The sequence below is a fragment of the Balaenoptera borealis genome, assembly GCF_965194805.1.
Source record: "Balaenoptera borealis genome assembly, chromosome: 6".
NCBI classification, from domain to species: domain Eukaryota; kingdom Metazoa; phylum Chordata; class Mammalia; order Artiodactyla; family Balaenopteridae; genus Balaenoptera; species Balaenoptera borealis.
Window position 1 is genome coordinate 70,188,655 of NC_138863.1, and position 17,076 is coordinate 70,205,730.

General features: G+C 35.3%; 1 protein-coding gene across 12 annotated transcripts in view; it reads right to left on the reverse strand.

Moving 5' to 3' along the window:
• The window catches only part of SLC4A10 (solute carrier family 4 member 10), a 301,412-nt gene that overhangs the window by 10,754 nt on the left and 273,582 nt on the right, over nt 1-17,076 (reverse strand). For 11 of the 12 annotated variants that reach the window (XM_082395267.1, XM_082395273.1, XM_082395276.1 and 8 more), the window contains 4 exons: nt 14,666-14,917; nt 13,200-13,268; nt 7,513-7,686; nt 6,610-6,732 (listed from right to left, as the gene is read on the reverse strand). In XM_082395267.1, coding sequence (XP_082251393.1) covers nt 6,610-6,732; nt 7,513-7,686; nt 13,200-13,268; nt 14,666-14,917 — 618 coding nt within the window. The remainder of the gene's footprint in view (nt 1-6,609; nt 6,733-7,512; nt 7,687-13,199; nt 13,269-14,665; nt 14,918-17,076) is intronic. The other variant, XM_082395277.1, reaches the window with a different exon arrangement.

Sequence of the window (17,076 nt, forward strand, 5' to 3'; positions counted from 1 at the left end):
GATCTGCTACTTCTCTGCTTATAAACTACACCCCCCGCCCCAATCCAATGTTACATTTATACTCTGCGGTGCTATGGGCATGTGTCTGTTACCCCTTTGCATTACAGGAATCCATTCTATTCTCTTTCCCTGTTACTTTTCAAGGAAAATTGTTCTTTTAAGACCTCTCAGATGTACATTATTTCTTATGTATTATGCCTATTCCCCATGTTATTTGGAGATACCATTAGTACTAATTCATGGTGAGTAGACAGTATCATTGGTTTGAAATTACACATTTAAGCATTTGAGCAGAGCTAATCTGTAGTCTAAAATGATGTATGCCTTGCAAATGGATTAGTCTCTATATATGGAAATAATACATGTGCCACATTAATTTATATGCACATCATTGAGGCCATGGGCAGAACATATGTATCCTTTCAGGAAGAAAAGGTTATCTTAATGCACATGGAGGAACATAAAGAGAAAATATTCAGCAACCCCAAACGCTATTTAAGTAAAACCAAATACAAACAAAATGTAATGTTTTCCTTGGTTGTCCACTGAAAGGTAAGCTTGGTATGTAGTATCTTTTCTGACCAACTTGGAATAAAGTGTCAAGAAGTCAGGTAGACAAGGTTTAATAAAGAGTAAAATTCAAAAAAAGCTGAAGAGAAGAACGGTGCCATCAGTGCTTAGGTTACCTGGCAGCAGAAAACTAAGGCTCGAGATTCAATCTAACAGCAAAAAATTGGACCAAAGCTTTGGGAACAATTTTGGTTTTTTCCTCAGATGATTTTCCACTTTTCTCTCAAATTGCTTTCAATAATTATTTTGCACTCTGTGGCTTGTTAGCATGTGTGGGCTTTATACTAGTCATAATTCTATCCAAACAAAAACTCATCACCTCTAAAGATAGCATTTCCAAGCCATGCTTATCTGAAGAGAAGGGTGGCAGAGCAGCCGCTGCCTTCGGTGCCAGAAGGAAGCTGGGTGGGCCCCAGAGCTCGGGGATAGAGGGCCGGCTGCATCCTAGGCGGCACTGTTGAGGAAGCCAAAAATTGAGACTTTCTGGGGAGGAGCAGTCAAACCAGGCACCAGCCGTCATGACAATCACAACCTAGTTTATCTCAATCATACAGGAAAAGAGAGAGAAAGCAAAAAGCTTACTGGGTATACTTCACTTTATAAGTCTGAAGTATCCTAAAATGAGTTCCATTCAGCATTTCATTTACACAGTGTCCATCAAAAAATATGCTGAGCTCTACAACATGGAGATTTTACAAAGGATGATGATCAAAGTTTACCCAAGAGCACCTGAGGGGGTTTTGCCAATTTGACTAGAGGAATGTTCATATTCTGATTTGAACACCATCTTTTAATTAAGATAGCCAAAGCATTGGTCGGATACTAAATAAGTGAAGGACAGTTAATGCTATAGCCAGTAAAAGGCAGAAAAATAGAGGCTTAAAAACAAATCTATTCAGTAGCACTCAAATATTTACTGAGTATGTATTATGTGCTAGGCACACAGTGAACAAAAAGAATAATCCAGGAGCTATTCGTGAATCCATTCAGCAAACGCGTATTAAGCATGATCTTCAAGACAGGTAATCTGCTAGGTACTGGGCATACAACAATGAAAAGAAAGCCATAAACCCTACTCTCAGAGGATGAGAAGGATCACTGTAGAAAGTATAGGACCAGAGGTAGTGGTATCTGGGCCAGTCTTATCTGATCAGTTTGGTAATAGAAAGGAAGAAATTTAGGTGGGAAGAAACAATATGGGTCAAGGATAAAAGGTAGGAATAAATAGGACATGTTTGCATGACAATGAACAACTAGTCTGGCTGGGGCCAAAGGCCTGTGCTGAGTAGAAAAGGAAAATAAAATCAGGGTTAAATCGTGGTGTGTTTTGATGAATAAAATCTTATATATAAAATTACATCATGAATCTGAATTATAGTTTGTGATAGTGTAAAAAATACAATTCATATATTATGATACCTAACAAATGCTCTACCTTTAGTGAAATAGGTAACATCAGTTACTGTATCCATTTCTCATGTAAAGTCTGTATCTATGTAGGAGCCCTCAAATAGCTCAAAGTACCAACAACAGCAGCACAGAGCCAATGTTCATAAACATATCTATTGTATTACAGAGAGAAAACATTCAGCAGTTTTAGAATTCATAGATCTTAAAAAACGGAAGGGACTTCAGAAATCAAGTTTAACCCCTTTATTTTACCCAAGAAGACAACAGGGCCTACAGAACCTAAGAAGTGTTTGATCATTTCCTTCCCCAATTACTAATAGAATAGATAACGCTACAAGCATCACACACACACACACACACACACACACACACACACACACACATAATAATTTGTAAACCATAAAATGTTATATTTATAAGAGGTATTCCTTAAAATTTCCAATATGTAGAAGAGCCAATACATAAAACAACTCACTTTAACAATGAAAACTGAAAAGAAAAAATGAGGAGGAGGAGTAGTCTATATAGAATTCATATAGATAGATGGATGCAACATGTTTTTTCATCAGAATATTTGATTCAGTTTCTCTAATTGACTTATCTAAATTATTATAAAATACAATAATTCTTGGATTTAGAAGACTATATCTGGTGATGTAAAGTCTGTGGGTTTAGGAAAGGTCTTGTCTCAAATTTTAGCACACATCAGAATCACCTGGAGGTCTTGATAACACAGAATCTGGCCCTATCTCCAGAGTTTTGACTCAGTAGGTTTAGAGTAGGGTCCAAGAATTCAGATTGTAACAAGTTGACAGGTGTTGGCTGATACAGCAGAGGTCATGGGACTACACTTTGAAAACCACTGCTTGAGGAAGAAGAATATGCTTGCCTTGCTCTAAGATTCAATTAGAAATAACATTTGCCTGTGCAATAATTAGGCCATGCTTCCCAAATCCACAACCAATTCTGATCTTTCTGAGCAGTAAGACATGCTCTCTAATTTGTTTAATTGCACTTGTTTTTAGATTCTTTTCCATCTTCTTGGCCTTGCTCATGAGACTGCTTCATACAAATCACAAGTCCCACTTGCCTCCCTCCTTTTTTTCCCTATAGCATATATGTTAGAGTGAACCTCCCACAAACCAAGAGGTGTCAATATCATGATCACTGCACAGAGTTGAATTTCCAGGATTTATCTGACATTAACCTCCTTCTCCCTCACCGAGGAGCAAACATTCTGCTGGGGCTTACTGCTTTAACAGCAGCCCTTTTGTCAAATGTGTACAATGTCCTAGAGAATACTGAAGTAGGAAGGAAAGCGTGTTGGTACTCTGAGCACATTTGGACATCCAGAATTTGATTCTGCAGTCTTCCCTTTACACAGAGCAATGTGCAAAATGTCAGGGTTCCAATATTCATTTCTATCCTGATTATAATCCTTTCTTTCTAAAAACTGAAGCATATGCATATGCATATGCATGAAGTACATGAAAATTTGGAACAGAAGCTCTGCGACCTTGGACTGGCCTGTGTAGCTATTTATTCTGCTTAACTCATTATTGAATTTTAAGGTCAAACTAATGTTTTCTCAGTGCCATAAGACCAGAAGTGGGCTACTGATAGTAAAACCTTGGATGATAAAGGTACAAGCTTGTAACTATCATCAAAAGGACAAGAGGTGAGCCTATTTTAAATTCAAGTCTCAGGGAGCTGAGACATTTCTGCTCTTTACCATCTTTCCAGATCACAATCAAAGTTACACAATTAATTTGAGTAATTGCAGAAATGCAACATTTTTTGGAGAACTTGTTCATTTACCACGTTAATGTACAATCTCTTGGAAGACTGGGCCTTGGTATAAGATGCCAAGTAAGAAGATCATATCCTTCAGTGGAGTCCATAGCCTCAAGCAAATGGAATACCGAGATCTGGGTGACCAAGTAGAAATTCAACCAGAATTCAAGTTTTAGTGTAATCCTTCTTAAATCTTCCTACTCTCTATACTGATCATATTCTTTTAATACTAATTCCAAGTTAGAAAGTTAATATCTTTAATTTAACTCTTCTCTCTCCACTTGTCAGATGGAGAATTATCTTTCTTTGCACTGGTCAGAACTATATTTTAATGTTCAATTATGGATTATTTCTTGACTGTATTATTTGTTTACTTGTTTCTTTCCATGTACTGAGGATCACATTAAAGTATCATCATATTAATCTATTTGAGAACTTAAAGGTCTGTAAACCTGCCTGATTAATGTATTACATGGCATTTTCCCTTACTTTTTCTCATACTCCGAACCGGATACAGCTGTAACTTTGCCTCAATAAATCTTTAATCTCTTTTTGAATCCTTTTAGAAAACTTGAGTTCTAGGAATTTTAGTAATATTTAATTACTTCTAAAATCTTTATATAATCAGAAAACAGTCAACAACACCCCATTGGCATACAATGGGTTTATAATATAAAAGGTTAGAAGCTCATTACATAGCATCTCTGCCTATCTGAAGTTAATAAATTCCAAAATGGACATATGGCACACATACATATAAGTACCATACATATGCAGCTATGTGAATGGTTCTGGGCAATGGAAACGGCAGATTCTAATACATTTATGATTACTGTCAAATTTGTTCTCTCCTATTTCACAGACATATAAAGGAAGAATCTGAAATTTTCTTTGAATGAAAAAAGGGAAGAATATTAAGCATAATATATTATATATACATATTATTTTTCTTTTCACAAAGTTTTAGAAGGGCAAAAATGTTCCATGGTACGGATATGGCCTAAGGAGAATGCTGTAAAAGGAATGATTGTATGCCTGGGGCTGTTGCTAGCTTATTCCTACAGAAGTAGTCAAGACATTTGACAGGAAGTCAAAGCAGGAAAATAAAGCAAAATTACATTTGTAAGCTACTGCATCAGAATACTTAATATTCTCATTATCAGAAAGACTAAGCGGAAGCTTGTGGTCAATGAGTTTTGTATTCAAAGTTGTCTTCCTTGGAATTTAAAACTTCCTAGAAATTGTTTTCAACCTGAATAAATTTTAATTATGTCAAGCATGGATACTTTAAGGCTTTAGTGTTTCTATATTCTTGTGTCTATTTATTTTCATTTATTTTATACCAAATTCTGTCATATTCTTCTTGAACAGCACCTAAGAATGAGAGCAAACCTTTACTAAAGCCCTAAAAAAACCAGAAATTATCCAAATATCCTAGTTAAAGCACTATTTTAAAAAAACTCTCATACTTAAATGAGAATATATCAACTTGGAAAAATAGTTAAAGCACTATTTTTTAAAAATTCTCATACTTAAGAATATATCAAACTTACAAAAATAAAGAAACATGATAATTTTATAATGACATTTTTAACATTATATAAGTATTGCTAGAAGTATGATACTAAGTATGACTTCTACAACATTTGGGAAAATTGAAATAGTCATATAGAATTAAGATACATCATTACGATCGATCTCTAAATGCGGAATCCGTTGTCAGTAATAGGACAACATGGAAAAGTGAAGAAATGCCAGACAGTCATGTATTATGTAGACTTATCTGTAATCCATTAGGCTCTGTGGCCTAATCTGGACTCATCTAATGGCTAAGTAAAACCTAAGACCATTGAAATGTTTGCAAACAAATTCCCCAAAGGAAAGAGGAATATACCTATGGTTTGAGAAAATACACCACAGGTAGGAAACTGAATACATTTACTGACTGCCATATAGGAGAAGAAAAAATGGAAAGAATAATGCGTTAAGTCTCACCAAGTATTTTCTTTCATATTCATTTCCAGTTACATGAAAATTTTATTCTTATATTTCACAATCTATGGACCCGATCATTCTGCTAAATGATGAACTTGTCATTTTTTTCATTTTTACTCTTTGTAGTTTTTACATACTTTAAAAATATTATGATTACTAGCCTTCAAAATAGACCCAGGCTTATACACGAATTTAAATAAGTCATAAAACTTAAAACCAATTGTTTTAACATATGAAACAGAATAGGATAAATCAGCAGTCTGTGACAGTAATTAAACACCCAAAGTTTCTCTAACAGCATTTACTCAATCTTAAAGTACTTTGAAAGCAAATCAGATCAACGTGTTTTCCTCTTAAGCATTTCATCTATTTCAAGAATAACTAATTTTATCTTTTAATTAGAATTAGAATCTTTTTATTAAAACTTTGTTCCCTAGGAAAATACCAACAGTAATAATGTCTTTTTTTTTTTCTTCTCACATATTCAACCAAAAAGCAATCATTGCATGACTATAATTTGGAAACAGTTAAGCATCAATAAGTTTCTGGAATCCTGAAGGGAGGAATCAGAAAAATAAACTTTGCAGTTATAAGGATAGTGAAGGAAAAAGTATTTGCATATTTCATTAGGGTTTGGTTTACTCATGTAAGATATGTTCTCTGTCTGTTCAAGTTCCAGCTTGATGATTTTAAACATCAATCTTCCAAAATAGTCCACCTGTGTTTGTTAGTAGTCACTATCTAAAGCTAAACACAAAAATTTAGCTTTGCAAAGAGCTATTACTGTGCAAGTGTTCCTTTTTCTTTTCTTTATAAGATACTGATTTTGCTCTGACTTACTTCTTTTTCAGCATCTTCTAGTTTCTTTTTCTTACTCTCAGGCATTAAATCATCCAACCAGCTGAGCTCCCGTTTGGTAAACAGAAAGTCCATCAACTTTCTTACAAATACCAGAGCTAACACCTGAAGTAAATAATAAAACAGTTTAAAGCAGGGAAAAAATATAAATGGGAGGTTTAGATTTGTTTGTTTTTTGGTACAAACAAGTCAACTTCAATTAGGGCTGACATTAAAGTGAAATCTGAAGATATGTGCGTATAAAAGATATTGAGTGTACTTTTGCTTCCTTCACTTCCTTTTCTTACCACATCTCCAGAATAATGGCTATCATTTTACCCATTGTACGAGTCATTTAAAGAAGCAATGAAAAAAAACTATATATTTGGCTGTTTCCTTAAATACACATAGTTAATAGTTTACATTATTTTAAATGAACATTAAACCATTATTACCTATGCTGATGATATTTTAAATTACTTATAGTAATTCAAATTCACTTTACTTTTGAAGTATTTGAAACTGGTTTAAAATAGTTAATAAAATTTGATTTTATATACTCCAATAAAGATGTTAAAAAAATTTAATTTTAAAAATCCCCTACATTTTCAAATTTGCTAGTATATCTTTAAAGTTAAATTTTGAAAGTTTACATTTTCCACCCAACTTCAATTCATTCAAACCACTGCTAATATTCAGAATGATAGAGATGAAGCTAGTATGAATCACTGAAATTCATATATAATCTGAAACCCAATCTTAGTTACTAGTTTTAGTGGCTAAAGTTTATACCAAGATTTCCAAAAATTGCTCAAAATTATTCTATTGATCCAGTTTGTTCATGGATTTTCAATGAGAGCAGAAAATCAGAGGAGGAGAAAAAGAGTTGAGTTAGAAGTTTCATACCATCATGGGAAAGACAATAGCAGCTCTTGAAACTTTTATTATCCACAAAAGGCCAAGGCAGCTCATCTGAATAACTGTGAAGAGATGGACTTTTCGAAGTGGTACATGCCTTAGATATATAAAATCTGGTTGATGTTTTGCAGGCATCCAGAAGAGCTTTATTCTATCGAAGAACTAGAAGATAAACAGACTAAATTGCTTTTTACAGACAGCAATAGAAGTAGGACAAGTAAATGTATAATATGGTCCAATGTATAGTAGATCACACTTAAGTTGACATCAGGACAGTGCTATTGTTAAGCGTACACTCTGAAATAATACAATTTCAGTTTTATAATATCCCACATTTTCTTGAATATGGACACAGGTTATAATTTAAAAGAGTTTAATAACATTAAAGACAATGCTAAATGTTGCTCCCTCAGAGAGTATAGCCTTGAAAGAAAACATTATCATCATCACATTACAATTTCTTCTTTTATTTGCCCCTTAAGCACTAGGGTTTCCTGGACTCTTCTTTCCCGAATAGCTCATCCATACCCATTGTTTCAACTTTCACATACTTGCTGAAGACTCTCAGACCTCAACTCTACTTCAGCTCTGTCTGTCTTGAGCTCTAGACCCATATCCAGCTGCTGAGTAGGATGTTTTGACCTCCTTAGTTTGACTCTGCTGTTTTGGCCTTGCCATTTTGATCCCCAACAAGGTTTTGGTGCTGTTTCTAAAAATACAAACATCTTGGCCATAAAGATTTAACCTAGATGAATTATTGTTAATAAAGTATTTTTCAGAGCAAATTTTAACTCCGTTTAATTTCTTGATCAAATGTGATCTTCAATCACATTTTACTTAACAAACTGTACCGCATGTTAGATTTATTTTATGTGGATCATTTTGTTTAATTTTTCTCAGGCCAAATTTTGCAGTTTTCAATATTTCCAACAAGAAGCGATGATTTAGAAAATGACAGTTTCAATCACTGTCAGTTCTATATCATACCATTTCTACAGGAATATCTACTATGCATTTTAAGATTAATATTAGATTTAGTCCTTAGCTACTTTATATAAGAAAATTGTAAGCAATTCTCATCAAATATTCCAAAATTACTCTAATATGCCAAGGAACAAATGCCCATGAAGTCAAGTAAGTGTTAGTGGCAAAACATCATGTTTGTCCAATAAAGATGTTAAAAAAAAAAAAAAACATGTTTTACCAAAGCCTCCTCATATCCCAAATTCAACATAAACCCATCTTTCCTTCTGTGTGCCCTGTCTTACAGTGGAGCATGACCTTCCCTCAGGCATCTAAACCAGAATCATACATAGTTTAGCCCATCCACTGTTCATTTATTTATTCATATTCATTTATACATTCCAAAAAATTTGTTGAAAACCTTCTATGCAGAGTACTAAGTGCTGAATTAGTTTCTGGTTTATCCCTCTCTATATTGTCCACAAATATTTCACTGGGTCTTTTTATTTCTACCTCCTAAATATCTCTTAAAATTACATGTCATTAAATAAATAAAACTCTGCGCGGTGGAGGTGGCAATAGGGAAGAAATAAAGTAAAATCCTTGGGGTTAAAACCGAATGTTTCAATTTCTATAGAACTAATTTTTCCCAGCCACAGTTTCTCCATTTGTGAAGTTATGTTATTGCAGAAATGTACTTCAGCGTGTGAGTGCTTCACTTGTTATTGCTTAAATGGCACATTTGCTTTACTTTGGATTCCTGAAGTGCTGGAGTGAATATAAATGTGGTTATATATCAGAGTACAGAAACAGCATTCATGAGAACACTAATCTGTTTTTTCTGCCATGTTGCACAGTGAGAAGCCTAGATAAGTTTCTTAATATTACCAAACAGGTAACATATAGAGCCCTCCAACAAACAGGGTAACAAATCAACATGCTTCTTGAACTGTTGATATTCAGCACATTTTTAATTATTATTACTCAAGTAATGATAATCATGATAAATGTATTCCGAGTTTTGCATTTGCCTTTGATCTTGTCCTAATATCAGTATCCCGTTTCCCCATCCAGTTAACCACAAAATACCAAATAGGAATTTCAACTCCCTGAGTTTTGGGCTCACTCAAATTTTCACTAACTCTGTTTCTCAGTGTGAAACCCTATTTGCTGTTTCATTGGTGCTATTTAGAACTCATTATACTTTTCTCATGGGCCTTTGATAATGTTTTCCTCAATTTTCATTTGAAAGATTCACACCCCAAATAATTCCAAAATTTGACATTCTTGTTTAGTTCCAAACCTCATGGGTAAAAAATCATGTGAGTGGAATTAGGGGGAAAAACCTGTTGCAGCCTATCAAAATGACTTTACTTTGTTTCTTTCTTTTAAATTTTATTTTATTCATTTATGGCTGTGTTGGATCTTCGTTTCTGTGCGAGGGCTTTCTCTAGTTGCGGCGAGCAGGGGCCACTCTTAATCGCGGTGCGCGGGCCTCTCACTATTGCGGCCTCTCTTGTTGCGGAGCACAGGCTCCAGATGCGCAGGCTCAGTAGTTGTGGCTCACGGGCCTAGTCGCTCCGCGGCATGTGGGATCTTCCCAGACCAGGGCTCGAACCCGTGTCCCCTGCATTGGCAGGCAGATTCTCAACCACTGTGCCACCATGGAAGCCCCTTTACTTTGTTTCTTAAACTTCTGCTGCTGTATTGATGTGAGCCCAAGGCCTAATAATAAATACTTTTCACTTACGGTTGAAATTAGTACTCATGGAACCTTTGCCAAAGGCAAAAAAACCCCCCCAAAACCCAGCAAGACAAATAAACGAAACCTTTTCACTACTCTTCCCTATCTGCCTTACCAAACCAATTCTTTTAAAATATACTTTTCATACATGAAGTTACAGCTGAGCAAATTAAATGTAGTTTGAGTAAAATTAAATTCATAACACTTCTCAACCATCTCCTTCTCCCAAGTTAATTTTACCCAGTGGCAGGATGAACAGAGTCACGCTATCTACTTTGGGTGTTCAGTGATCTTACAGTAACTTCATACTAAAGTTTTGCCTCGGTTCTGACATCCAGTAGTATCCCAAGGCCGAAGAGGTTTTCCTTCTCCCAAAGGCAGAAGCTGGTTAGTTGTTTATTCAGGAAAAGAGCTCCTGTGCTGCCTGCCCCTCAGTGTTGAGAGTTTAGCTCAGCTATTCCATAGTGCTGCTGCCTCATCATCCATTTTGTTTGATCAAGCAGCCTGAGGTGACCTTAAACTACCCTAACCCCTCACGCAAGTGTACGCCTTAGACAGCTGCCTGCAGAGTTGCAAATAGATACAAATTCCTGATGTAGCTTCTCCAACGGCCCTTGTGATCAGCAACCTCCCCTGCCTCCCACTGCCTTCTCCTTATACACCCCTTAGATAAGACTCCCACAAAGCTTACCAAAACCCTGCTCTTTTGATTTGAAGAGTCCAATTCGGCCTTAGCCCAGGAACCCCAAAGCACTCCACCCACTGACCCTAATAAAAGCATGTGCCCCAGGTCCTGTCTCCCTCTCTCTGTCTTCACTTTGTCTGGACCTCCCCATGAGGCCCCTCAAGGCCAGGTACTTCCTGTGTAGACCTGTGAGTGATAAACTTCTCTATTTCAGTTTCTCTTGTGGTCTGTTGTTGAACCGCAGTTCACCATCCAGCACCCTGCGCTCCACTTAAAAAGTGTTAATTTGACAAATTCATAGCACTTATTCAGATGACTTTTCCTCTGTAGGCCTCTGAATGGCAGTGAGTCCGGCTTGTCAAAGAAAACGTGGTAATTTATATTGTCTTTTAGCCAACAAAAACCAACTATACTTTACGATAAATAATCCTCAAAAGTAGTCTCTTTGTCAAGAAAATTTAAGTGTTCTGGAACAATAATGTTGTTATAAAACAAGATTATTCAAAGGCACATTTAAGTCGAAACCTGTGTTAGTTCCCTAGTGCTGCTGTGACAAATTACAACTTGGTGGCTTAAACAATAGAAATTTATTTTCTCACAGTGTGGAGGCCATAATTCCAAAATCAGAGTGTTGGTGGGCCATGCTCCCTCTGAAGGCAGTAGGGAAGAAAATTTCCCTGTCTCTTCCAGCTTCTGTTGGCTCCTGATGTACCTTGGCTTGTGGTGGCAAAATTCCAATCTCTGCCTCCACCTTTATGTGGCTTTCTTCCCTGTGTCTCTCTGTGTCCTCTCCTCTTCTTATAAGGACCCTGGTCATTGGATTTAGGGTTCACCCTAAATCCAGGGTGAGCTCATTTTGAAATCCATAACTAATTACATCTGCAAAGACTCTATTTCCAAATAAGGTCACATTCTGAGATTCCAGGTAGATATGAATGGGGGGGAAGAGGCAGTATTCAACCCACTACAGTAACATAAGCAGGAATAATTTGTCAACAGCCTCTGTAAAAATTTAGAATAATCTTGTGGTACTTTTGAAATGTGTCCACAAATTCTTTGGTATTATTCTCTTCAAGAGATGGACTCTAATTTCCCTCCCTGTGCGAGCAAACTGGACACAATGACTTGCTTCTAACAAATAGAAAAAAAGTGGAAGTGACCGTGCGTGACTTTGGAGATTGTCATTAGGCACAGTGACTTTGCCCTCATTCTCTCTCGTATTGTTCACTTGGATGGAAGGTAGCTTCTCTAGTGTGAGGACATTTAAGTGTCTGATGGAGAGGCCTCCTACCAATAGCCAGAGAGGAACTAATGTCTCTTGCCCTCAGCTATATGATAAGCCATCTTGGACATACACCTAGTCCTATTCAAGCCTTCAGATGACTGCGGCTCTTGTCCACATCTTGATAGCAACCACATGAGACATCTTGAGCCAGAATCACCCAGCTAATAAGTTCCCAAATTCATGACCCACAGAAACTGTGAGATAATAAATGTTTACTGTTTTAAGCCACTACGTTTCATAGCAATTTGTAATGTAGCAATGGGAGATTAATACAAAAACTATATTTATTTAACCAATACTTAAACAATTAATAAGGTTTTCCTTATTAATTTACAAAATAATTCTATAAAGACAATTGTAATAACAACAGGAAAACAAACATAAAAGGAAAAAAAATCACCCAGGATCTTATTACCTAAATAAATTGTCTTTATTTCTCTACCTTCCTTTTTAATCCACCCACACTCACAGTTTTATAAACCTATCATAGCTACAACTCGTTTTACCACTTTTTCACTTTGCATTTCACTTTGTCATAAGCATTTTTACTGTTATTTTTATAGTCATCATATTTATCAATTTTAAATTAATGTACCTTAGATAGCTTAATTATTTTACTGCTGTTGAATAATTGGGTTGTTTCCAATATTTTGATAATATGTGTTACAAGGAACATCTTTGTGCAAAATTTTTTTTCTGTTTTCATAGATAGATGTCCACATACATGATCACAGTATCAAAGATCAAAAGTATTTGGATATATTTTTAAATGTACTGCTATCTTTTTCTAAAAGGATTATAAAGTCTAAACCTTTTACAGTTTTAATATACTCATAGTAAACAAAAGTACCCTCAGATTATGAACCAGTTTGAAGAAATTTAACTGTAGTCTGAAAGCTGCTCCTCAGATAATGGCATTTTTTTAGCTACCACGTGACTTAGCATCAACAGACCTTAAGATAAGTCATCACAGATGTGCTTGCATTTCTGTAATTTACCTGAATTCCTTTTAGTGATGAAGCACCCATGTAAAGGAACACTCCATATAGCACTGGCATAGGAATAAACTGTAAAAGAACAATTAGAAAAGAGGCACAAGTTATTTTCAAATATAATGTGGTCAATATATTCTGCACTTCCAAAGAAAAACACAGAAAAATAAATAAATATTTTAGAAGCAGTATAGGGCAGAGCCAGAAGACATGGGTTAAAATCCCAGCTCTAAGCACTTTTTAGCTGCATAACCTTAGGTAAGTGACCTAAGCTCTCTGTGCCTTAGTTTCCCAACATCTAAAAAGGGTTAATAATAGGTCTGTTATAAGTATTTAATAGGTCAAAACCAAAAAAACACATATGATATGTAATAAACAATAAATATTAACTATTATTATCATGCTGCTTTAGGGAAATTTGAATTTTGTTTCACAATGGTAAGATATTTAGATTAAAGGTGAAGAATGGAGTTAACGTTTAAACATTGTTCCTACATCACACCAGATACTTGTAAACATGTGGATCGTTCAATTTTTCTCTTTTTATTGGAATACCTCAGCATCATTGTTTCTCTGTAATTACTTATATAACATAGAAATTAGTTCTTGCAAATTGTGTAAATTATTAAATAAAGGTAAACTTGTATAAATTATTAAATAATTCAATTAGAATTTTCAAATTATGGACAACTAAAATGAGTTATAATTTAAAATACAATTAACACACTTTGAAATACCTGTCAAAATTATATGACAAAACAATTACTCTTTAATCCTCTTTAAAATGGATTCAACTATTTTATTTTATTTTATTTTATTTTTTTAAGGATAGAAGTGAGACATACTTTATTTCATAAATTGAGATTAATTTTATACACAGAAAAATAGCTGTTAGTAAAACTATGATGGGGTTTAATAAACCCAAATACATTCAGAAAGTTCAGGATTCAACTACTTGAAACATAAAAAAATAAGTATAATAATGATGTTCATGTAGTAGTTTTATGAAACATTTAAAATACAAAACTGCATATGTGGCCATGACCATGACATTGCTTATCTCTGCACCTCTACCTTATATTAAGTAATATTAATTGCAAATATATCTGTCCACTGACAAGAAAATAGAAACTTTATTTTGTGTAGGCCTACAGTAAACTCAGGTCACAGGTCAGTCAGAGATGAGTGACTCTTTCCCATAACCTGATTTTCATTTCAAAATTACAATAATAATTTCCACATCAAATTTTACTCTGCCAGATTACATTTTTTATGTATTTAAGGATTCTAAAATATAGCACATAATTTCCCTTGTTAAGAAGCTATATAAACATGGTAAAAAAAAAATTCATCACTTTCATCACATGCCATACAATATTTACAAATCGATGGCTTAGATTCAAATGAAATTTCTTAAACAATAATAAATATATTCTGCCTTCTCACAAATTCATAAAGGCAGATTTCATTACCTTCAGAATACTGGTCATAAAGACTGATGAACCCATAAGAATAAAAATCATAAGCCCAGTAACCCTTTGCTCCCGAATGCCAAGAAATTTGGGTTGTTCTCCCGGAGCGGAACATTCTGATTCCAGTTTTAGGCTGTTGACATGAGTGATGGAGAGGACAGTGGCAGCCACAAACCACGGCAGGCCCATGATGGAGCACACACCAAGCATGACGGCCACCATTAATAGATCCAGATGGTACCCACAACCTTTCTGTTAAGAGAAAGAAAAGAGGATTCTCATACTACCTGAATTTGGCATAGAGACCAATGACACCACCACCATGGCATAGTAAAGAACAGAAAAGAGATACTATCTTGAATCTTGTATAAATGATTCTAAAATGCAAAATAAATTAAAAAAGATAACAGTCTCAAAATATATAATCCACTTAAAGAAAATCTGCAGGTGTTCCTACTGCAATTATGATTATAGTGGCTTCTATATATTTTAATAGGTTTAATGTAATTCTGGCTTAATGGTACATTAGTTTCCATTCTATTTCTATTGAATAGGTAAAGTCATTATCAAATACAGTCACTTCACTTTGGTTCCTTAAATGGGCAGGTTAATTTGCAGTTCATATGTCTAGTCTTTCATCATTAATTCATACGAAAAATATTGAGCACCAATTACATACCAGGCATCAGGCTGAGAAAACAAAGTAAGGGCTGTGTCCACAGCAGAGCTAAGAATGGCCTGGCTGTGACTAGAAACCACTTCCTGACAATACCCAAGAAGCCTTTCTGCTAACATCTCCTAAGGAAAAACTCTTCTTAGACCCTCAGTTTCCAATTGCCCTGTTTTGTCTCAATGGCTGACTTTTACTGGGAAAAATAATATCATAGAACCTAAACTTCCATATACACTCATTTTTATCTTAATATATTACTACACCATCTTGTTCTCATCTGTTTCAGTTTCAGCCCTGGAAAAATTTGGCCTCTCCTTAAAGTGATAGTATTTGTGTTTTCTATCTCCTCTATGATCCTCCTGTGCTGTCACTGGCCTCCAGATGTTGCAAACTTCGGAGCTTTCTTGAACCAGGCAGGAAATGTAAATGAGGAAAAATGGGTGCAAGGGACCTGTGGAGGTGTGGGGACCTGGAGACTGCTCCCTAGGGGAGGGTGATGAGCTAAGAGTTCTCTGAGGAGACAAGTTGAAGAATGGGGAAGAATCGAGTTACCCTCTTCCTCCATCCCCCATAGGAAATTGACAGTGTAAAGCCTCAGAGGCAGCAAATGCTACTTTACATTCCAACTCTTAATGACTACTTCATGAGAGGTAGTGTAATAAAGTGCTTAAGGGTATAAGTTCTGGAGACAGGTGGCCTGGAATCAAATGCTGGCTCAACCAATGATCTTGGGCAAATCATTTAACTTCTTGTGCCTCTGTTTTCCTATCTGAAAAATGGTGACGATAACAGGAGACATCTTGCTGGGTTGTTGTGAGAATTAAATAATTTGCAAATGATTTTGCACATCATTTAGAACAATGTCTGATATATTAGTAAGTACCCAGTAAATGTCAGGGGCTGTTATATTCTAGCAGTTGAACAATACATTTTTCTCTTGTACTCACTAGTTTCAAGGATCCTCAGTAAAAATATATAAATGTTTCTTAAGGGCAGGTAAACTTACCATACAATTTCTCAGTATATGTCAGTTTTTAGTGCAATCATTGACATACAGTAAGCAATCAAAAAGTTACAGATTGACTTTTTTAAAAGGAAATATGCATTATTGAAACAGTTTTTAGAATCAAACAGGTATAATTTTAAAATAAATGTAGTTGTTAAATTTATTATTATGAACACGAGCAAAAATTACCAATTATTCTAGAGGAATAATTTTGGCTTTTCTTACAGGCAGTTTTACCAAGCTGCAAGCAGTTTCTAGTTAATCTGAAAGCTATTATAGCCTGGAGGGTGAAACATACTGGGTATTTGATGTGTATTTGTCATGGCAGTGTTTTCTTTCTGCTATTTTATTTTGTTGTTTTGTTATGAAAAACACCCTTAAAATCGGTTGTACTTCCTTCCCTTTCTGCTTATGCCTGCCAAATTATAAAAGTGTAGGAGCTGACAGTGAGGAGAAAATGAGAGATACCACATAAGGACCTTTTCCTCCTGCATAGTCACCGATTCCGTGGCACCCCTCCTTGGGTCAGCTTAGCTGGGGCAATGCTCCAGTTCATCCAAATGCCTAAACTCAATTTCCCTTGTGAATATGACTCTAGAAACTTGTTTTGCTAGTAACTCGGGAGAGATTTTCATTATTAAGAGATGGAGGGTGGGAAGAGAAACACCCTGGTGTCAGCATGACCAAAAAATTGTAACTAGCTTCACTAGGGCCATACTCTGGTCCCCTGGT